General features: G+C 43.2%; 1 protein-coding gene across 1 annotated transcript in view; it reads left to right on the forward strand.

Moving 5' to 3' along the window:
• Positions 1–24,173, forward strand: part of PRKD3 (protein kinase D3) — a 67,147-nt gene that overhangs the window by 40,135 nt on the left and 2,839 nt on the right. The window contains exons 9-18 of the mRNA XM_081313573.1: positions 860–983; positions 2,098–2,175; positions 4,140–4,416; positions 4,976–5,028; positions 10,470–10,542; positions 17,504–17,610; positions 17,929–18,090; positions 20,776–20,874; positions 21,312–21,579; positions 23,380–23,465. Of these exons, the coding sequence (XP_081169699.1) occupies positions 860–983; positions 2,098–2,175; positions 4,140–4,416; positions 4,976–5,028; positions 10,470–10,542; positions 17,504–17,610; positions 17,929–18,090; positions 20,776–20,874; positions 21,312–21,579; positions 23,380–23,465 (1,327 nt within the window). The remainder of the gene's footprint in view (positions 1–859; positions 984–2,097; positions 2,176–4,139; positions 4,417–4,975; positions 5,029–10,469; positions 10,543–17,503; positions 17,611–17,928; positions 18,091–20,775; positions 20,875–21,311; positions 21,580–23,379; positions 23,466–24,173) is intronic.

Below are 24,173 nucleotides of genomic sequence, written 5' to 3' on the forward strand. Positions count from 1 at the left end.
TAAGATTGTTATTGAAAAGGTAGAGGTACAAGTGTAGTTCATAGTACAAAACTACTTGGATAAATTGCTCATTTTTAATTCATTACATGGCCATATAAAATGAATATCTTGGAATTTATTCCAAATTATACAGTAGTAATAATGAAAACTGATTTTTCAGAATGACATTGTGAAGACAAAGTTTGTAGGTTTATATTGTAACATTTGCAAAAGTACTATCTCTTCATCTAAAATAAAAGTTCCTTTTATCTATGGTGTGTTTTAAATCCTCTCTATGTATAAGTAGGGCTTGGCTTGAACAAACGTAACAGAATGCTGTCCTGCTGTGAATGTAGAAATGGAAGGTGACCTCTGGGTCTCATGTACAATAGACTTTTATAGTGCTTGTTTCACCAAGCAATGGAAAGTTGAATGCAAGAGAATTATTTTCATTTATACAGGAGTTCTGTCTACTTACTGTATTTTTTGATTTAGTGCAAATCCTTTAACTAGAAATATTTGGAATCTAGTTTATATCCCATTTTGGGAACAAAAATGGTACGTAACAGCTATTTTTATCCTAGCAAGATATTTTAACTGTTTTGATAATATAATGCAAAGATGCCCAAAACTAGAAATAGAAAAATGTCTTCAGGTCATGGACAAGCTTGTCCAGATTGCACAAAGTAGCCAAAGAGATTGCTTGCACACTCATTCCAAGCAAATGGCTGATGAAGTAGCTCCAATTAACTATTAGAGAGATGCTTCCAGTCCAACATGCTATAAAACAGACTATAAGAAAATAATTATTTAGGCATCAGTGCTGCCTGCTGCATTGCTGGGATGATACATGATCGTGCAATTTATTATTCTTCAACAGCCCATCCACAAGCAATAACATTCCATTAATGAGAGTTGTACAGTCGGTCAAACACACAAAGAGGAAGAGCAGTACAATGGTAAAAGAAGGATGGATGGTTCACTGCACAAGTCGAGACAACCTGGTAAGTAATTAAGCTGTCTTCTTGGTGAAAAACTTTGTATTTCCGAGTGTAGAACATTTTGTATTCCATTCAAGAGATGAAACTATTAGCTGCTTTCCTGCGGAAAGATAAAAACTGAAAGACAAGATGGAAAAAAAAACAGAATTACAGGTGGAGACTAATCTAGATCTCCCAGTCAAATTCTGTGAATAAGACAATATGATGAGACCGAAAAGTTTTGTATCTAAGCATCTCTTGAGGCACAATGGTTCAGTGGCTTAATGCCACTGGAGATGATTTTTGCTCTGGCGGTTCGAGTCCTAGCACTGCGTTGTGGGGTGAGCTCCCATCTTTTGCCTAAGGTTCTGCCCATCTAACCCTTTGAAAGCATGTTATATGCAAATAGATAAATAGGTACCACTTCAGTGGAAAGATGAGCCAGTGCTTTGTGCAGATGGTCAGAACCCTGCTGGTGCTGAACTTTTCCGGATGCAACGCCTGTTTGCCAGGTGCCTTTGGTGGAGGGAGAAGGCTCCAGATGATGCTTCAGGATGCTGTTAGTTTTTCTTTTTGGTGTGAAATTAATTCACCCCCTGTGGTGCACTTTGGAAATCTTGCAAGTGTGAATGGAATGGGCAGTCTTAGGCAGCCAAATAACTCCTCTGTATTAGCATTGTAGTCTCCTGGCTAATGTAACATCACCATATGTTAAATAATAATTTTGAGGCATGTAATAGCTTTCTTGTATCACATAAAGACTTTTGTAAAGCATTATGACCATGGTGCAGATACCTAATGCTGTTGCCTTGGATTATGAATTGGGTTTAGTTTCTTGTGCCAGAAAATGGCATAGCCAATACAAATTCTGTGGTCATTTAATAACTGTTTTCTGCAGCAGTTCAGGAATGTTTAGGAATGTTTAATTTAGGAATGTTGTAATGCAGATGTAATCCAAACATAGGCGGGACTGTTGAAACCTTTGAAATTGATTCAAGTAAATAGTGTCTTATATGCTACATATATAAATGTACATATAGTATATATTTTAGCTGCTAAGAGTTTGATTTTAAGATAGGCAGCTATACAAATGAAATAAAAAATGGTTTCTTAAAACAGTAACTGTACTTTGTTGCAGAGAAAAAGGCATTACTGGAGATTAGACAGTAAATGTCTTACGCTATTTCAAAATGAATCTGGGACAAAATATTACAAGGTAAGAGATTACCCAAATCTCATCTCCTCTTTAAAATGCTATTTGCTTATTATCATTTCATTTTAATTGCTTTCTGCTAGATGACGTACCATTTAAAACTGTTAATATGTCATAGACGTATTTATAATGAGAGGCAGTTTTAATGTTTATCTCTGGCGAACTATTTTCTGTTTTGATTGTGCTTTACATATTATAATTTATATAGTTATAATCTGATAGAAAGAAATGAGAAGTGTGAAATACAGATAGTCCTCGAGTTGCAACAGTCTGTTTAGTGACCGTTCAAACTTACAGTGGCACTGAAAAAAGTGACTTATGACCATTTTTCATACTTATGGCCTTTGCAGAATCCCCGTGGTCATGTATCAAAATTCAAATGCTTGGCAACTGATTCATATTTATGACAGTTGCGGTGTCACGGGCTTATGTGATTACCTTTTGCAACCCTGCAACAAATAAGATTCACTCAACAACCATTTTACTAACTTAACAACTGCAGTGATTCGCTTAATAACTGTGGAAAGAAAGGTTGTAAAATTGGGCAAAACTCATTTAGCAAATGTCTCACTAAGGAACAGAAATTTTGGGTTCAATTGTGGTCGTATGTCGAGGACTACCTGTGTTTTGTGAGGAAAAGGAATATTTGCATCAGGAGTTAAGTTGGGGGGGGGGAAGATATGTCTATTAAGGGAACTGATAGTTTTGACCTGTGCTATAAATAGCTGTTAATAAGGGGAACCGTCAAGCAGTATTATAAATCATGTATAAATGAGTATATACACACAGATAGGCCATAGACATACAGCTAGTCCTTGACTTATGACCATTTGTTTAATGATTATTTGAAGTTACAATCAGTCCTCACCCTTATGACTGTTGCAGCATCCCCACAGTCACATGATCAGAATTTCGGCATTTGGCAACCAGCATGTATTTACGACAGCTGCAGCATCTGTCACATGATTGCCATTTGTGACCTTCCCAGGGGGCTTCCAACAAGCAAAATTAAAGGAGGAAGTGGGATTCACTTAATGACCACGTAATTCCCTTAATAACTGTGGCAAAAGTTGTAAAATCGGACAAATTCACTTAATGATTGTATCACTTAGCAACAGAAGTTCTGGTCCCGTTTGTCATCAGAGGTTGTTCACGAAGGAGATGAGCGATTCCTTCCATTTTTAATATAACAGTTTTACAATGCAGATAATCCTTGACTTATGACCACAATTGAGCCCAACATTTACATTGCTAAGTGAAACAATTGTTAAGTGAATTTTAGGATCTTTCTTGCCACAGTTAAGTGAATCACTGCAGTGGTTAAGTTAGTCACATGGTTGTTAAGTGAATATGGTTTCCCCATTGACTTTGCTTGTCAAAAGGTCACAAAAGGTGATCACATGACCCTGGCACACATTGTAGCTGTCATAAACATGAATCAGTGGCCAAGCGTCTGAACTTTGATACATGACCTTGGTGATGCTGCTACAGTCGTAAGTCACTTTTTTCAGTGCCGTTGTAATTTTGAACAGTCATTAAATGAACTGTTGTAAGTTGAGGACAACATGTAATGATCAGATGCTATCAAATAATTTGCTAAGGAATTAAAATAGGATCTTATAAGTATAGTGTAACCTCAAAAGTGAAAGGCAATTTCAGTATGTAGCTCAGCATTAAGCAGACGGGTACATTTGATGCCGGGAACTTCAAAGGTAATTAAACTTTCCAGGCTGCGTAAGAGAATTCAAAGGCCATTCACTGGATACATTAGTCTAACAAAAAAATACCATTTAGAACAAGACATAACTTGATTGGTTTGCCTTACTGAGATATTTTGGGTTCCTTGGAAGTATGAATAAGGAATGGGAATAAGTGTACCTACTGAAATGTTCTTAGCTGAGAGCATTAATATTTACCTTTTCACAGTGCTGTCAGTTTTACTGTTACATATTCTATATTTTCTGCAGGAGATTCCACTTTCTGAAATTCTTCAGGTGACTCAGCCACGGGATTTCTCAAACATGGTGCAAGGCAGCAATCCTCACTGTTTTGAAATAATAACTGACACAATGGTGTACTTCGTTGGAGAGAACAATGGCAGCAGTCACCATAGCCCTGTTTTGGCTGCTACTGGAGTTGGATTGGATGTAGCCCAGAGCTGGGAGAAAGCTATTCGTCAGGCTTTAATGCCAGTCACACCTGAGACCAGCACTTGCATTGCTACAGGACAAGGAAGAGATCACAGTAAGGACTGAAAAAGGCTTGCTTTTTCTTCATCATAATCTGCTAAATGAAAAGTAATGTCTTTAATGTATGCAAAACTTAATAAATGGCATTGTTTTATATGTAGTAGTTTGAGTTATATCACAAGTGCCAAACAATTTATTACCCTATTTTTTTTAAAGTACATTCTTAAGGCATTCAGTAAAAAGCTATATTTTCAGAAGAAGTGTTTAGTGGCTCTCTTGCACAATATGGAACAATTTACCATTACTGTTATCTAAGCTTTACCGTGAAAAGATGCTGCTTGGCATTTCTTTCTTCATAGTTTCAATTTATCTCATGAGGAGCTATAAAAACGTAGGCCCATATTTCATATATTTAGATTCATACTTTAAATTAGATTGGCAATTATTACCATAACGCATCAGACGATTAATTATTGTCCTATCAATAGTATCCCAGCAATGGCTTGCTAATTTTGCATGTAATTGCTAGGGTCTTCATTCAAACATGAAACTTATGGAACACCATTTGAGTAATACCTTATTTAAAAGAGGAATTATATGTTTTTTCATTGCAGAAGAATTATGTGTCAGCATTTCTGTTTCAAATTGCCAGATCCAAGAAAATGTGGTAAGTCAACAAAATATAAACAAAATATGTTCTAATCGTTCAGTATTAATTGCTCCTTGATGGATATTTTATATCGAAATCAAGGATGTTGGAAATGTAAAGGGAGCAAATTTGTTTTCTTTTTTTGAATAACCTAACATGCTGTTTATTAAAAAAAAGATTAAGTCTGTTAAGCATTTTTAATAAAAAAACATTTCATGAGAAGTCTTGTAAATGGTACATTTCCTTAAGTGCAATTTTCATGAATTGGATTAAATATACAAATGTTCAGATATTAAAAGCAATATGTTCTTGCATGTCTGAACAGGTTTTTTACATACCGTATATACTTGAGTATAAGCCGAATTTTTCAGCCCACTTTTTGGGCTGAAAAAATCCACTTCGGCTTATACTCCAGTCAACAAAAAAAAAGAACTTACCGAGGACTTGCGCGCGGCCGAGCTACTTTGCCTGATGCTGCTGGGGTCGCCCGGGCGCCTCTGCTCGCCCTCAGCAGCACCTGGCCCGGAATCACATGCGAAACAAGCCCGGCAGAGGAGCCGGAGCGGCGAGCAGAGGCGCCCGGCCCAGATCCTGCAAGGCCCGGCCGAGACACGCCCCCAGCAGCGGAGCTGCTCCGGCTCCTCTGCCGGGCTTGTTTTGCATGTGAGCTACTTTGCCTGATGCTGAGAAGACCCGCTTGGGCACTCGGGTTGGTGTCAGTCTCCGCAGGCCCTTCTCGTTTCCAGGAACGTCAAGCGCGCTTGGCTCTCCACCCCCACGGCAGGGCAGGGCAGGGCAGAGACTTGCTCGCCCTTCTGACGGCCCTGAAGAGAAACGAAGGGCTTGCAAACTCCCCGCGAGAAGCTGGGCGAAGCGCGCGGCTGGGCGAGTGTGTGCCTGCGCGCGTATTTACGAAAGAAACGCTCCGAGAGTTCTTCTTTCTCCGCCCCCTTGGGGGGAACTCTAGCGACTGCTGTAGCTGCGCTTCTCTTCTCGGCTCCGAAAATAGGGATTTCTACTCTCTCTCTCTCTCTCTCTCTCTCCCCTCCCCACCCCGCATTCTCCTGCCTCTTCGATTGCGACAATAAAAGGGCAAAGGGTGCGCTGGTTTCTTCCTCCTTCCTCCCCCCCTCCCCTCCCCTCCCCGATTGTCAGGTGAGGCAGCTGGAGGTCTGGCCGGGAGATTGTAGCCGTTTTGAAACGCCGCGTCTTGAAACGCCCGATCAGCTGATTTTCGGGTGGAAGAGCCGCGGCTTGAATCTGTTTGCATCTGCCTGAATTAGACCGAAACGGCCTGAATTTGACCAGAGTTGCTTTGTAATGGCTGGAGGAACTGCAGAGGAGGTCTTGCCGGGAGATTGTGGCCGTTTTGAAACGCCGCGGCTTGAAACGCCCGATCAGCTGATTTTCGGGGCGGAAAGAGCCACTGCTTGAATCTGCTTGTATTTGTTTGAACTTAACCAGAAACGGCTCGTAATGGCTGGAGGAACTGCGGAGGGAGTGAATGCTCCAGCCTGGAATATTTGGAAAGGCTGGGGGAACCGGATGAACTGCAGCTTAAGCGACTGTTGCCGGAGGAGCCATGGCTTGAAACGCCCCAGTTTTGGGGCAGCGTTTGCTTGTTCCCTCCCTCCCTCCCTCCCTCCCTCCCTCCCCTCTAAACTTCCTTCCTTCCTTCCTTCCTTCCTTCCTTCCTTCCTTCCTTCCTTCCTTCCTCCCTCCCTCCCCTTTCCCTCCTCTCTAAATCCTTCCTTCCTTCCTTCCTTCCTTCCTTCCTTCCTTCCTTCCTTCCTTCCTTCCTTCCTTCCTTCCTTCCTTCCTTCCTTCCTTCCTTCCCCAGCCCTAATCCGGAAAGTGGAAGGAAAGAAGAGTAAAGGCTGGGCGGAGGAGGAGGGGAAGTTTAAAAAGGGGGCGGCGTTCCCTTTAAAAAGCCGCCCGCCACGCCGCGCTCCCTCGCAGCACTCGCGGCGGCTGGCTTCTTGGCTCCCGGTCTCCCCCAGGCTTCCCGGCTGTGATTGGCGAGCGAGCCTCCCGAGCTCCGGCGGCCGTGACATCAGCAGAAGCGGAGCAAGCAAAAGCGAAGGGGGAAGTCTCCCCTCGTCCCGGGAGACTCTCGCTTCCCCCCACCCCCCACCCCCCACCCTCCCTACATCCCGAGCCTTCCAGATCTTCGCCTGCCTACTCGCGAGCAGGCATGTTTTCCAGCCAATCCGGGCCTGGGAGCAGGGCGCCGGCGGCACGTCCACTTTCCCCGCACTCTCCGTTCAGACGGCGCCCTTTGAGCCTGGAGTGATGCGGACGTCGGAAAAGGGCGCCGGGCGAAAGCAGCGAAGCGGGATCGCCGCGTGCCCCCCACTCCTCCTCCTCCTCCTCCTCTTCTTCTTCTTCCTCCTCCTGGTCGGCTTGACACCCCCATTTCGGCTGCTTCGCAAACTGCTTCCTCCACCCCACCCCACCCCACCTCACCCCTCCCCGCAAAAGATGCCGGGGTCGACAGCGTTTTTTCTACCCGGAACAAGCAAACACGCAGGCAACCCTGCACTATTCAGCTCAGTGAAGTCACGCTTGAAACGGCTTGAAACGCCCGATCAGCTGATTTTCGGGGCGGAAAGCGTGCGGTGTTGTTGTGTTTTTTTTCCTCCCCCCGAAAGTGAACGGCAGCTTTCCGTACTAGTGTATTGGCATGTCAAGACACCAGCACAAAGACCAAGGTACAAGGAGCCCTCCTTCAGTCATTATTGAAACATTTGATCAGCCCAACTTCTTCTTCTTATTATTATTATTATTAAATCTGTTTTTTAACCAAGCGTGACTTCACTGAGCTGAATAGATGCCGGGGTCGACAGCGTTTTTTCTACCCGGAACAAGCAAACACGCAGGCAACCCTGCACTATTCAGCTCAGTGAAGTCACGCTTGGTTAAAAAACAGATTTAATAATAATAATAATAATAAGAAGAAGTTGGGCTGATCAAATGTTTCAATAATGACTGAAGGAGGGCTCCTTGTACCTTGGTCTTTGTGCTGGTGTCTTGACATGCCAATACACTAGTACGGAAAGCTGCCGTTCACTTTCGGGGGGAGGAAAAAAAACACAACAACACCGCACGCTTTCCGCCCCGAAAATCAGCTGATCGGGCGTTTCAAGCCGTTTCAAGCGTGACTTCACTGAGCTGAATAGTGCAGGGTTGCCTGCGTGTTTGCTTGTTCCGGGTAGAAAAAACGCTGTCGACCCCGGCATCTTTTGCGGGGAGGGGTGAGGTGGGGTGGGGTGGGGTGGAGGAAGCAGTTTGCGAAGCAGCCGAAATGGGGGTGTCAAGCCGACCAGGAGGAGGAAGAAGAAGAAGAGGAGGAGGAGGAGGAGGAGTGGGGGGCACGCGGCGATCCCGCTTCGCTGCTTTCGCCCGGCGCCCTTTTCCGACGTCCGCATCACTCCAGGCTCAAAGGGCGCCGTCTGAACGGAGAGTGCGGGGAAAGTGGACGTGCCGCCGGCGCCCTGCTCCCAGGCCCGGATTGGCTGGAAAACATGCCTGCTCGCGAGTAGGCAGGCGAAGATCTGGAAGGCTCGGGATGTAGGGAGGGTGGGGGGTGGGGGGTGGGGGGAAGCGAGAGTCTCCCGGGACGAGGGGAGACTTCCCCCTTCGCTTTTGCTTGCTCCGCTTCTGCTGATGTCACGGCCGCCGGAGCTCGGGAGGCTCGCTCGCCAATCACAGCCGGGAAGCCTGGGGGAGACCGGGAGCCAAGAAGCCAGCCGCCGCGAGTGCTGCGAGGGAGCGCGGCGTGGCGGGCGGCTTTTTAAAGGGAACGCCGCCCCCTTTTTAAACTTCCCCTCCTCCTCCGCCCAGCCTTTACTCTTCTTTCCTTCCACTTTCCGGATTAGGGCTGGGGAAGGAAGGAAGGAAGGAAGGAAGGAAGGAAGGAAGGAAGGAAGGAAGGAAGGAAGGAAGGATTTAGAGAGGAGGGAAAGGGGAGGGAGGGAGGAAGGAAGGAAGGAAGGAAGGAAGGAAGGAAGGAAGGAAGGATTTAGAGGGGAGGGAGGGAGGGAGGGAGGGAGGGAACAAGCAAACGCTGCCCCAAAACTGGGGCGTTTCAAGCCATGGCTCCTCCGGCAACAGTCGCTTAAGCTGCAGTTCATCCGGTTCCCCCAGCCTTTCCAAATATTCCAGGCTGGAGCATTCACTCCCTCCGCAGTTCCTCCAGCCATTACGAGCCGTTTCTGGTTAAGTTCAAACAAATACAAGCAGATTCAAGCAGTGGCTCTTTCCGCCCCGAAAATCAGCTGATCGGGCGTTTCAAGCCGCGGCGTTTCAAAACGGCCACAATCTCCCGGCAAGACCTCCTCTGCAGTTCCTCCAGCCATTACAAAGCAACTCTGGTCAAATTCAGGCCGTTTCGGTCTAATTCAGGCAGATGCAAACAGATTCAAGCCGCGGCTCTTCCACCCGAAAATCAGCTGATCGGGCGTTTCAAGACGCGGCGTTTCAAAACGGCTACAATCTCCCGGCCAGACCTCCAGCTGCCTCACCTGACAATCGGGGAGGGGAGGGGAGGGGGGGAGGAAGGAGGAAGAAACCAGCGCACCCTTTGCCCTTTTATTGTCGCAATCGAAGAGGCAGGAGAATGCGGGGTGGGGAGGGGAGAGAGAGAGAGAGAGTAGAAATCCCTATTTTCGGAGCCGAGAAGAGAAGCGCAGCTACAGCAGTCGCTAGAGTTCCCCCCAAGGGGGCGGAGAAAGAAGAACTCTCGGAGCGTTTCTTTCGTAAATACGCGCGCAGGCACACACTCGCCCAGCCGCGCGCTTCGCCCAGCTTCTCGCGGGGAGTTTGCAAGCCCTTCGTTTCTCTTCAGGGCCGTCAGAAGGGCGAGCAAGTCTCTGCCCTGCCCTGCCCTGCCGTGGGGGTGGAGAGCCAAGCGCGCTTGACGTTCCTGGAAACGAGAAGGGCCTGCGGAGACTGACACCAACCCGAGTGCCCAAGCGGGTCTTCTCAGCATCAGGCAAAGTAGCTCACATGCAAAACAAGCCCGGCAGAGGAGCCGGAGCAGCTCCGCTGCTGGGGGCGCGTCTCGGCCGGGCCTTGCAGGATCTGGGCCGGGCGCCTCTGCTCGCCGCTCCGGCTCCTCTGCCGGGCTTGTTTCGTGTGCGAGCTACTTTGCCGGCCGCTGCTGAGGGAAGATCTCTGGAGAGGAGCATAAGGTGAGCTGCTGCATTTCCCAGCCTCGGCTTATACTCGAGTCACCAACTTTTTCCATTTTTGGGGGGTAAAATTAGGGGTCTCGGCTTATATTCGAGTCGGCTTATATTCAAGTATATACGGTAATTCATCTTCAGAACCTGTGTCATAGCTCTTCTCTCTTTTAACTGTGTGACGTATAGTTGACATTCCAATTTCTGCTATGGTGTCATTTTATCAAGTGAGTGAACCTAATATTTGCTTTCTTCTGTCTAAATACTTTTTCATAGGATATAAGTTCAGTGTATCAGATCTTTGCTGATGAGGTACTTGGTTCTGGTCAGTTTGGAATTGTGTATGGAGGTAAGTTTGAATAAATATTATAGCGTGTGAAATATTTTGTCTGTAGGGTTGATATATAAAATAGACTTGCTCCTTATTAAGGGAAATATACTGTTACAGAAAAAACGTGCTAATGGTGCTAGACTAATGATGTGTGATATATAGCAAAGTTAGAAGTTCAATTCCAACTGTCTAAAAAAATGATGGGAAAATGCTGGAGAACTTCTGCCAGTGACTTTAGGCTATTTTTTTCCAATCTGGAACTTTAAAATCATTAAGATAATATTCCTAAAATTGGGAAGTGTAGTTTTAACACTTCTGAGGGGCACAGGTTGAACAAGACAGCTGTATATTTCACAAACTATTTGGGCAGTGGGCTGACATGATATAAAACAGTTTCTTTAACCTGATATCTTTTCATGGTTTCTTTTTAGCAAATTCCATATTACAACTCATTTATGCTGCCATAAGACAGGTTTTTTTAAAATAAATTTAGTAATATGATTCTTCAGCAGCTCTGCTAATTACGAAGTGCTACTTCTGTTCCTAGAAACATATATCTGATAATGATTTTTATTTCCATATAATTAGCAGTATCTTCTATAGTTGCCTTTTACTGGAGTGAAAAAAGTATCTCTCATCTACATTAACATATTTAAGGCAGTTACTGTTTCTGCTTTTAATTGTCTTTCATAGCTTGTATACCTTAGCTCAGGGGTGTCAAACTGCCGGCCCATGGGCCGGATGCGTCATGCTGAAACCGCACCCACCCCATTGCCGGCAATGGAAAAAAAGTCACGATACGTCGCAACACGTCATGTGACGTTGTGAGTTTAACACCCCTGCCCTAGCTTGTTATATATCCAGTAGTACTGAATAAGGGACTCCAGATGAGGTCTAGGACTCTAAAATAGTAGCAGTGCAAGCGACTTGATGCCACTTTGCTTAACATTCTCTGCACCTATTGCGAATATGTGAATATTCTGTATACTCCTCACATACAATCATTATAACAGGCTTTTCATTGTTCATAGATCCCAATATCCTGTAGAATTGTATATAAAGCAGTTCTTAAAAACTTAGACCAACATAAAAAGTACATCTGAAAATGAATAAAGTACCTTTCCATTTAACAGCTAAAATACATTTGTTAAAGGGGATATATATCCATATTTATACAATAGTATATCAGTATATCTTCTAAAATGTGTACATTTTGGTTTCTAATGGACTAAGAGAAAAAATTAAATATCTCCTTCCCAACTTGAATATGTAAGAGTTTGTGATGGAAATAACTGCCTTAAGTAGAAAGTTCAGGAAGGGTTTTTACATTATATGGACACTTCATAGGCCACATGGGTGTGTCTAGCCCTATTTTTGTACCTCCTGCTCCTGAATTCCTGGGATAGTGCTGCTGAAATTTGGAATCAAAAGAATTGATTTTTGGTTCAATGATTTTCAAGTCTTTCACTCTTTTTTAATACAATTGTACCAGAGATTTGTTAAGTTTCTTTTTTAAATATATTTTATTAATTTTTTGCAATAACAATCTTTAGTGCTTAGTGAACAATGTGTTGTCTGGGTTCATATATTTGAAAACAATAATAATTACTTTCTATAATTGATCAATATGTTAGTTGATAATATATTTCCTTGATCCTCTCTTCTTCCGGTAATAGTCTCCTTTTGTCTACATTAAACAAATATAATTCTTAATACTTTCAATACATACAGAGTTGGATATAAACATTTTTCTAGTATGTGTACATATAACAATAACATCAGCATATAACATATTTTCTAATCAGCTTATATTTCAATTGTATTTATAGAAGTCATCTTATTAAGTCACATGTCCTGTTTTCAAAACTCTTATTTAACCTTAATTTCCCTTCAGTATTGAAACCACTCTTATCAGTCATAATTTTCTCAAAATTCATTGCCTTTGAATATCCAAACTTTTCATTCAAATACACCGTCTCAATATTTTTACATTTCATATATTATAAAAGTATTCTACTACTTATATATCTAATCCCTCTAACTATAGGGCCCCTTTATGTCCAAGTTTTATCTATTCTTTTAACCATGTTCAAACAAGTATTTAATCATATAGTACACCATCTAGCAATCTTAATATAAGACCTCTTTATATCCAAACTTTATATTTTTAACCGTATTCAAACAAGTGATTTGATTTGATTTGATTTGATTTATTATATTTATATGCCGCCCTTCTCCCTAAGGACTCAGGGCGGCTCACAACAATAAAAACTAAAAAAGAACATGAAAATACAAAATTTAAAAAAGAATTAACAGTAAATATGTTCAATACATACAGTAGTAATTTAACCCTGTAAAACCAAATTTTAAACCATAGTCAGTCCAGGCCCGATTGTTGAAACATCCATGTCTTCAGGTCACGGCGAAAGGACCGAAGGTCGGGGGCCATCTGCAGCTCTGGAGGCAACTCATTCCAGAGGGTCATCGTGCCCACAGAAAAGGCTCTCCCTCTAGGGATCGACAGCCGGCATTGCTTAACCGACGGAACTCTGAGGAGGCTGACTCTGGGAGCGAACTGGGCGATGGGAGGTTGACAATGGCAGCAGGTGGTCTCACAAATACCCCAGGCCTAAGCCATGTAGGGCTTTAAAGGTAATTACTAGCACCTTGAATCGCACCCGGAGGACAACCGGAAGCCAATGAAGCTCGCGCAGGAGTGGAGTAACATGGGAGTATCGAGGAACTCCCATAAGTACCCGCGCGGCTGCATTTTGCACCAGCTGAAGCCTCCGGGTGCACTTCAAGGGCAGCCCCATGTAGAGAGCATTACAGTAATCCAGGCGAGAAGTGACAAGGGCATAGGTGACTGTGCATAGGGCATCTTGGTCCAAAAAGGGGCGCAACTGGCGCACCAGGCGAACCTGTGCAAAGGCCCCCCTGGTCACAGCAGTTAAATGTTCTTCCAAATTAAGCCGTGAATCCAGAAGGACACCCAAGTTGCAAGCCCTTTCAGAGGGGGGCAATACCTCCCCCCCATCAAAAGAGATGGAACATGTTGGACAATACGAGATGCCGGTATCCACAGCCGCTCGGTCTTGGAGGGGTTAACCCTGAGCCTGTTCCTTCCCATCCAGACCCGTACCGCCTCCAGGCACCGGGACATCACGTCAAGGGCATCACTGGGTTGGTTTGGGGTGGAGATGAACAACTGGGTATCATTCGCATACTGGTGATACCTCACTCCAAAACCACGAATGATCTCACCCAGCGGCTTCATATAGATGTTAAACAGGAGGGGGGAGAGAACCGATCCCTGAGGCACCCCACAAGAAAGGGGCCTCGGGGTGGATCTCTGCCCCCCTCCCAATACAAACTGCCAACGGCCTGAGAGGTAGGAGAACCACCGTAAAACTGTGCTTCCCACTCCCAACCCCTTGAGCCGTCGCAGGAAGATACCATGGTCGATGGTATCAAAAGCCGCTGAGAGGTCAAGTAGGACCAGGAAAGAGGAACAGCCCCTGTCCTGGGCCCGCCAGAGATCATCTACCAGTGCGACCAATGCCGTTTCCATGCTGTAACCGGGTCTGAAACCGGACTGGTACGGGTCCAGATAGTCCGCTTCATCCAGGAATTGCGGAAGCTGATGCGCCACAACACTCTCAACAACCTTCGCTACAAAGCGAAGGTTGGAGATAGGACAATAGTTATTCAACGAGGCCGGATCCAAGGCAGGCTTCTTGAGGAGGGGCTTCACCACCGCCTCTTTTAAGGCGGAGGGGAAGACACCCTCTGTCAATGAAGCATTGACAACTGCCTGGAGCCAGCCCCCTGTCACCTCCCCGGCGGCCAAAACTAGGAGGGACATGGGTCCAGTAAACAGGTTGTAGCGCTCAGTCTGCGCATAATCCTGTCCACATCATCCAAAGATACAGGGTCAAATTCACCCCAGATGGTATAACCAAGACCTGCCCTTTCCATTCTGCCAGATTCCACCCAGTCGGAGTCCAAACCAGACCGGATCTAAGCGATTTTGTCCTGCAGATACTGTACAAATTTCTCAGCCCTACACTGCAAGGGGCCATCCCTCGGTCGCTGATTAAGCAGTGAGTGGGTCACTCTAAACAGGGCAGCTGGGCGGTTATCTGCGGACGCGATGAGAGCGGAAAAGTAAGCACGCTTTGCCGCTTCCATCGCCACTAGGTAAGACTTAAGATAAGTTCTCAACTGTGTTCAGTCAGATTTGGATCTTCTGGACCTTCAACGACTCTCTAGGCGCCTTTTCCAGCGCTTCATCTCTCGGAGTCCCTCGGTAAACCAGGGGGCCACCCAGGATTCACACTGGGTCAGAGGCCGCAAAGGCACAACTCGATCCAAGGCCCCAGCAGCCGCCCTCTCCCAGGCTGCCACTAGGGCCTCGGCAGAGCCGTGGGCAAGGGAAGCAGGAAATGTCCCAAGCTCCGTCTGGAACCTCTCAGGGTCCATCAGGCTCCTGGGGCGGAACCACCTGGTTGGTTCTGCCTCCCAGTGGCGGGGGGTGGCGTACTGAAAGTCTAGCCGGAGAAGAAAATGATCGGACCATGACGGGATGGATGGTTAAATCACCCCTACCCAGATCATTAATCCACTGCCCAGAGATAACCAGGTCGAGTGTGTGACCTCCATTATGAGTCGAGTCCTGAATTATTTGAGTCAGGTCCATGGCCTTCATGGAAGCCATGAACTCCCAAGCCAACTCAGATGCCTCACCCACGGAAGGCAAATTGAAATCCCCCAGAACTATAAGCCTAAACATTATAAGTGTTTAGTCATATAGTATTCCATATTCCACATCTCTTAAATCTAATTCTAATTTTCTTCTTTTGCCAGGTCGCTTTCCAAATTAGTAGGTTTAGCTTGCCAGGTTGCATTTTTGTAGATATTGTTGGAGATAAAAAAGACAAATTAAGTAGAATATTCATTTTTTGTCTCCCACACTTTAATGATTTTCATGACAGCTCTTTAATCCATTTTATTAAATCTTCTTTTTTGTCCTCAAGTTTGTTTTGAAGTCATGGAAGGTAAAACATCTTTTTTATTTCATTTATTGTGGCAAAATTTTGTGGACTTTCTTTTGTTTTGTTGTAGTTCTTTTCATTTGTAGCTACCATATTTAAGTCATTTTCCTCTCATTTGTATTCTATTGTCTGATTTATTTGTTCACTCTTTATCATAATTTTTTGAGCGTTGTTTAATTGTGAGTTTAGGTTAGAGATATGTTCATTTATGTTATCAAAGTTGTTTTTAATCTCATCATGATTTAAGACAATTGTCATTTGAATCTGTCGCAGCAGAATTTATTTGCTTTGTCTTGAGTCATTTTTCCTGCAGATTTCTGATGTTCCATGCTGGGGTCTTCAGCAGGATGTGTTAGGTGTGGTTTTCTGTCACTTTTAGATAAATATACAACATCCATTTTGTCTCCTTCCTCTAAGTAGTTTTTCACCAGTACCAGTCTCTTTAATTAGCTTTATCATACCAACCCATCTTAAAATCCAAACAACCAAATCTTGTGTAGTTCTTATCTTTATATTTAGTTTTTGTATGTAATCCAATATGTTTACAATTATCAAAGCACCACTGAAAACAGTACTGTATGTAACACTTCTTCTTTTCAGGGGTCTTATCAGCCAGTCAAGATTTCAACCACCTGAAAGCTTTCTAGTAACTTCCCCTTTAGAAGATTAACCAAAGGCCAAGATTTTTCTTTCTCTGCAAGCAGTCTTTAACTTAAAAATGCAGCTCAGGGTGTTTATAATCCCAGAAGATCAGCAGTTTCTAAACATATATAATTTCACTCTCTACTAGATAGCCTAATGCTTTGTTCCCAACTGTTTTTTGTTATTTCTAGGTGTCTTGCCAAATTCTGAGTCAATGCAGCTATAGTTTTCTCTAATCCTCCACTAGGTGTCAGTAGCTGTTAATTTTACAGCTTTTAAAGCAAAGAGTTATAATTTCATTAATACTTTTTCAGGTATGAAATTTTAACAGTTTTCTTAGTTTTCAAATTTATCCAGACTGTGGTATTTTTAACTTCATTTCAATATTGCTAAGCACATTGATTTGTGCTTTAGATTGTAAGCTGCCCTGAGTCTTCGGAGAAGGGCGGGATATAAATGGTATTAAATGAGTTTAATTCACTGCTTCTGTCTATGGGAGGCTGAGGGTGCAGTCCCCTCCCTTCTCACTTTGGGAGGATTTTTGCTTCTTGGGAATCTTTTCCAGGAAGTCAGATACAAAATAGGAGAGAGAAGATCGAATTCCTCACCCAGTTTCAAGTACGCTGTTCACCGTTGTTCTGGTTAGTGCCTTTGGACTTCGGCTGCAAGTAGCTTGGGCTGCTCACCGAGGTGTGGCTAGCCTTTCTCCTGTTGGGTTAGAGGGTTTCTCCCAGATCGAGCGGGATGACAGCCGTCATTCTGCGATCATTGGGGCGCCCATCTTTCTTTGTCACCTCTTTGGGGCGACTTTAGATCCATTTAGGGTCCCCTGGCAGGGCGAAACTAGCTGTGGGGTGCGGAGCTCTGCACGACAGCGCAAAACCAGAAATCAGAGATGTGTTAAGTTTCTGGAAGTTTAACAACCCTATTTAATGAAAATTTAACCTAAAAGAATTGTGGGTGCTTCAACACCAGAGATTTTTAAGAAGAGATTGAACAACCAAAGGTCTGAAATGGTATAGCGTAGGGGTCCACAACTTGACATTTCTGGCTGAGGAATTCTGGAAGCTGAAGTTCACAAGTCTTAAAGTTGTCAAGGTTGCAGACCCCTGGTATAAGGTTTCCTGCTTGAGCAAGAGGGTTGGATTAGAAGATCTCCAAGGTCCCTTTCAACATTGTTATTCTGTTAAATCTGTTAAACTCATGTTATCATTGATACTGCCTCTTTGTGCAAGACTACCTGAGAGACTTCCACTTTCTCTTTTCTCTTTGTATTTGTGCAGGTAAACATAGGAAGACTGGAAGGGATGTGGCAATTAAAGTAATTGATAAAATGCGATTCCCTACAAAACAAGAAAGCCAGCTCCGCAACGAAGTGGCCATTTTGCAGGTACAAAAATGATGTGAAATTGCATCACAGCATGTTTTTTTGAATTAGAAATTGTGAGTGTATAATAAGCATCTATGTTGAGATGCAATTTCTTGGTGGCTTTTTTGTGGGGGTATATTTCTTTATTCCTGGTAGATTGCCTTTTGACTTGCTAAGCAAAGGAACCATTGTCCTAAGTATTACAAAGGATTGCCTAGTGCTTTTGAAATAATAAAGCATAGAATGGTTTTCTTTTGTCTGAATACTATATATATATAATGAATCCTTCCTGAGTTCATTTATTTATAGTTTGTGAGTCAGTACTGTACTTTTCCTTAGAATTTGCATCACCCTGGGATTGTAAACCTGGAATGTATGTTTGAAACTCCTGAAAGGGTTTTTGTTGTGATGGAAAAACTTCATGGCGATATGTTAGAAATGATTCTTTCCAGTGAGAAAAGTCGGCTTCCAGAAAGAATCACCAAGTTCATGGTCACTCAGGTGGGTCTTTTGTTTTCAGTCGTATGTTTGCTTTCCTAGTGAGAGAGCCTTCCTTATTATGGCTTGTCTTTGAGGAATGCCCAACTATGATGGGTGTATAGGTAGTCCTCGACGTAACAACAGTTCAGTTAGTGACCATTTGAAGTTACAACGGCACTGAAAAAAGTGACCTATAACCATTTTTCACACTTATGACCATTGCAGCATCCCCAAGGTTATGTGAACAAAATTCAGATGCTTGGGAACTGACTCACAATTATGTCTGCTACAGCAGGGCTTTTACACGTACCACCGATGGTACTTTAGCACCTGGCAGGTGGTACTCAACCCCTAGCCAAGTGTACTGGGGGAGGGAACCAGCTAAAGCAGCGCCACATAGACCTGGAGATCAGCTGGAGTTTCAGGGCTTGGCAAATCTGCGCACGCGGCTGCATGCTGGTTGGAGTTTCTGGTGCACCTGAAAGAGAAAAGGAGGAGGAGGGTGGAGAGAGTGTTGTGATTCAGGGTCAGCCTGTGGGTTCGGCAGTTGGGTCGGACGACTCAGAGGAGGAGGGGGGGTGTTGAAGAGCTTGCTGAGGGGATTGGACAGCTTGATGAGAGCCCCCAGCCAGGCCCCTCTCATCTGGTCACGACGCAGACCCAGCTGTGTGAGCCTGACAGCGTGGATGAAGATGACCCACAGCTGGCCCTGTTCAAGGACGCCCAACGCAGGAGGCAGTCAATCAGGAGTAAACAGAGGAAGGCAATGGGGCACCTCGGAAGGAGGCAGAGAGAGGCCACGCCCTGAACTGTATTTAAGGGGAATGTGTGGGAGGGCTGGTTTGCTGAAGGCAACCGCTTGGATAGTTCCTGTTTCTTAGCTCCTGTTTCATGGTTGGTGTCTTGTCTTGCTCTGTTTTATGTGAATAAATTTGGCAGGCTTTATTCCACCCTCTTGCCGTTTGTAAAGGGGTTGTCCCTGCTTTTGCTGCAGGGCCAGTAGCAGGCTGGTACAGAACAGAGGAGAAGCTATAAAAGGAGCAGGTTTTGGTGGGAGAAAAAAAAGGAGAAAGAGAATGAATAGAAGAAGCTTTTGTTAGCGAAGAGGTGGGGAGAGCATGAGCAAATGACCTTTGCGAGTGAAAAGTGAATGAATGAGAGTGAGAGAGAAGCTTTTGTGAGCAACATGTGAGTGAGAGCAAGAGAGAAGCTTTTGCGAGGAACGTGAGTGAAAGCAAGAGAGAAGCTTTTGTGAGCAATGTATGAGTGAAAGAGCGAGAGAGAAACTTGTGAGCAACGTGTGTGAATGAGAGCAAGAGAAGCTTTTGCAAGCAACGTGTGTGAAAGAGCGAGAGAAGCTTTTGCGAGCAGCATGTGAGTGAATGACAGCAAGAGAGAAGCTTTTGCAAGCAACATGTGAGTGAATGACAGCAAGAGAGCTTTTGCGAGCAACGTGTGAGTGAAAGAGCAAACGAGAGACTTTTGCTAGCAAAGGGTGAGGGGCTTTGTGAGTGAAGAGTGAGAGAAAAAGGGAAAAGTGAGGGGGAGAAGGGAAAAAGAAAAGGTATTAACTTCTGAGTTCCACTGTTGCAGTAGTAAGGAAGCATTAACATTAAACCTCCATTTTTTACTTTTCCATAATATTATAAACTAGCCATTTCTGTAACAACAAATGAATCTAACAAGTAAAGCCCAAAATCCCCCCACCTTTTTTTCAGTCATGCTAAGCACTGGTGGTACTCAAATATTGTCATGTCCTAAAAGTGGTACAATCTTTGAAAGGGTTGAAAAGCCCTGCGCTACATTGTCCAGGGGTCATGTGATCCCCTTTTGCAACCTTCTGACAAACAAGGTGAATGGGGAAGCCAGATTCACTTAACAACTGTGTTACTAACTTAACAACTGCAGTGATTCACTTAACAACTGCAGGAAAAAAGGTCGTGAAATAGGGCAAAATTCAGTTAAAAAATGCCTCACTTAGCAACAAAAAGTATGGACTCAATTATGGTTGTAAGTCGAGGACTACCTGTATACTCTCTTTCAATGGCCTCAAAGATATGATTACTTCTGTCTGTTTTTTAAAAAATGATGCCAAGTTTTACTTTATAGTCATACCATTGCTGTTTTCAATATTTTGTGTTGCTTGTTTAATCACTTGATATGTTTTAGGCTAAAAATGTTTATCTTTTAAATTGAATCAAGAGGGCTTTAATTCAAAAGGCTGTATGTAAAAATAAGAATAGTTCTGGTGTATATGAGGAAAACGTTACCTAAATAACAATCTTATTCTTAGCAAATTTTATTCTTGATTTAAAAAGCATGTCTTTCCTTCATTCAGCATTTGCTGAATATTAATGCACATAGGCTGTATTAGACGAATGTGTGTGAAACAATGTTACTTTTATTTCAAAGAAAAATAAGTGTGTGACGGGTAATCCTAATTGGGGATTAATATCCTAATATTGTATTCATTGTATACTTAATAGGAATGGTAAGAAATTGAGATTTCATGCCACTAGGAAGAAGTTATTCAGCTAGTTACAATTCTTTTTTTTAATTGATGGTAGAATTCTGGAATTATTCCAACAAAAATGCATTTGTTTTTAGACAAATATGGAATTGAAGAATAATCTACTGGATTTGTAATGTCTGTTGGGTTTTTGGTACAGAACTGATTTTGAAAATACTTTTTTCTTTTTTTTAAAGATACTTGTTGCTTTGAGGAACTTACACTTCAAGAATATAGTGCACTGTGATTTAAAGCCTGAAAATGTACTATTAGCATCAGCAGAACCATTCCCTCAGGTGGGTAAGGAAATAAGTATTCTTTGTATAGTTGTCTGTTGTGGAAGAGGAAATCTAGAATAACATTTAACCTTTTTTCTTAAACTTCCCAATATTTTTAGTGATTGACAAAATTATTATTTACAGGTAGAACATTTTTTTCTCTAGTTTAGCTATGTTTGATTTGGAAAAAAGTTACATAATAGTATTGAAAATATATTTTTCCTGGACTGATGTGCTCATCCTCCAATAGAATTTGAAAAAAAATAGCATAACTAATGCAAAACATAATCAGGCATAACTAATGCAAAGAAACTGTTATAATTTTGCTAATTATATTGACCATATTTCATGTTTTTAAACATTCCATACATCCTATCTGATTTTTAAATCAGCCATGATAGTTGGTTTGTAAGCTAAGTGCATAGTAACTTAAGTAAAGAGCATTTGTTTTACAGGTAAAGCTGTGTGATTTTGGTTTTGCACGCATTATTGGGGAAAAGTCTTTTAGGAGGTCTGTAGTAGGAACTCCAGCTTATCTTGCCCCAGAAGTACTTAGAAGTAAAGGCTACAATAGATCGCTGGATATGTGGTCTGTGGGTGTCATCATCTATGTGAGCTTAAGTGGCACATTTCCATTTAATGAAGATGAAGACATAAATGATCAGATCCAAAATGCAGCATTCATGTATCCACCAAATCCCTGGAAGGAAATATCTAGTGAAGGTAAATATCATTAGAAACTTATGTTTCATATTTTCTGTATATTCGTAAAGTCTATACCAGACATGTCAAACTTGCGATGTCACGTGACATCATGCAACGTATTGGAGCTTTTTCTTCATTGCTGGCAATGGGATAGGTGCGGTTTCCTCGTGACGAGTCCAGCCCGTGGGCCTGTAGTTTGACACCCCTGGTCTATAGCATTTAATTGGAATGCGACAATGACATGACAGTAAATTAGATGAGAGAGTGACTGCTATTCAGGAACCATTGGGAATCATTTTCCTGTTACTGAGTAAAAGGAAAAAAAGCTTTTACTCTAAAATGGTAACCTGCCCACTTAATGAGTTAAAGCCTGATGTGTACTGTAGTTGATAGGATTTTTCTTGAACTTCCTAAAAACACTGAAGCTTTCTTATTATGAGGCAGCATATTCTGGGCTTTCCCAGCTATAGAAAGGGAAGGAGATTTAATTACTGATGAAACTCCATACTGTAGTCTGCTCCCTGTGAAAAAATGTTTCTTAAGTAGATATAGTATATCTACTTCAAATGGTGCAAAGTGCGGCAGTGCAGGCAGACTTTGGGGCTTCTACAGGTAGTCCTTGAGTTATGAATGTAATGGAGCCTGCCCATTCCATTTGTAATTCGAGGATTCATAGGAGTAAATGGCGTACCTTGAATGCCATCACTCCCTGCTTTTGCTCACACATTCGCTAATTAAATGCACAGATTGTTAAGTGCACATGAGATACCTCAGGGTGGGGAAGGCCATGGGGGGTGCCTACTGATGGAACAGGCCACCTGCTTCAGGCCACCCTAACCCTCTTCAGATCCACTGAGATACCTCATATTACCCACAATTGCTCCCTCCCCCCTCCTGCTGTGCCAGACTCACTTACCTTGTGAAGATTAGTGAGCTGTGTCCTCTACAGCCTCTGCCGCACAAGATCATGGCACTGAAAAGCTTCCAGTTTTGGAGCCCAAAGTGTTTGCAAGCTGACGGGAAGCATCTGCTCAGCTTGTAAGCACTTTGGGTGCTGAAACTGAGAGCTTTTAATCTCAAGTGACTTCAGCCGCAAGATTACAGCGCCGAGAAGCTTCCAGTCTCTGCTCGTCGCTCCCAGCCTTTGTTTTCGTTAGCAAAGGCCTTGAGGAAAAGCCTTTGCTGCTGAGAATGGAGCTCTGGATTGATGTGTATGTCATTCCTGGCCTCCTTTTTTGTCGGCAAAGCCATGTCTTTAGTCCCTTATTAAAAGATAGGGGCCAACCTCACATTGGGGAGCAATATGTTCCAGAAGGCAGGAGCAACAGCAGGAAAGGCCCTCCTCCTGGACCCTGCCAGCTGGAATATTTGGGCTGACAGGACCCATAGCATGTCTCCTCTGCTGGCCAATCCCAGTGAGGAGAGATGGTCCTTCAATTAATCTGAACCCCATGCCATGAAGAGCTTTAAAAGTGATCACCAACACCTTGAATTGCACCCAGAAGCAAAGTGGTAACCAATGAAGCTCATGGAGCAGTGGTGTTCTTGGGGCCCCCAAAAACTACCCACACCACCACACTCTACACCAGCTATAGCTTTTCAAGAATAGCACCATGTAGAGCACAATATAGTATTCCATCATGAAATGATCAGGGGCTGAACGACTGACCACAGTCATTTGTTTATATCACTAAAAGAGCTTTAACTCTCCAGAATAAATGTGTGCGTGAGGGTGAGATGGGTGTGGGGAATGAATAGAGAGAATGATGGAAAGGGATGAAATATTTACCCTGATTGCGTTTTCATTTGCTTCCCCAGCTACTGATTTAATAAATAATTTGCTTCAAGTGAAGATGAGAAAACGTTACAGTGTTGACAAATCACTTAGTCATCCTTGGTTACAGGTAGTTACATACCATACTAATATGAATCATATCTGCCAAGTCTGGAATGAACTGAAGCCTTGGAAATAAATATTTAAGTGTTACTCAATTCAAACTTTCTGTCATCTTCCCTGTCTCATTTTTTATTCTGTCTTTTTAACAGGTTGTGTTCAATTATCAATAATACTCTTGCATTTGTGTGTTACTATTGGCTTAGATTCTTTCTTATATTTATTATTTATGTTCTCCTCACTCTGAAAGACCCCAGAGCAGGATGTATAGTAACTTTGGGTTTACAAAAAGAGCCCCACTTAATTAGTGGATCAACTCTATTGGGGGACCCAGACGATACCCAGACTCAGAGGATGTCCGTTATTTGTCCTCACCAACAATTTAATTTGGGAAGAGCAGCTTAGGATAGCGGCTAGCTGCATCAGGAGCAACAAAGAAGGCAGTTTCTTGCAGCCTTGGATACGTAATGGGTTAAAAATATAAAGCAATGGTACTTAATTCTCACCTTTTCTTGATACAACTTTTTCTTTAAACTCCTAATTAAAATCTGTTCTGTAAAATTTGTAACATCGCCTAAGTTATCCCATGTATTTTACTAGGGTAGTTTATATCTTCCATTCTTTTTAGTGAACTGTTTTACCAGGTATCCAATCTTGTTTCTGGTTTAAAATATTATGCATCATTTTGTTCTTAAGGTGAATCATTTTTCTATTAAAT

The sequence above is a fragment of the Vipera berus genome (assembly GCF_964194415.1).
Source record: "Vipera berus genome assembly, chromosome: 1".
Taxonomy (NCBI): Eukaryota; Metazoa; Chordata; class Lepidosauria; order Squamata; family Viperidae; genus Vipera; species Vipera berus.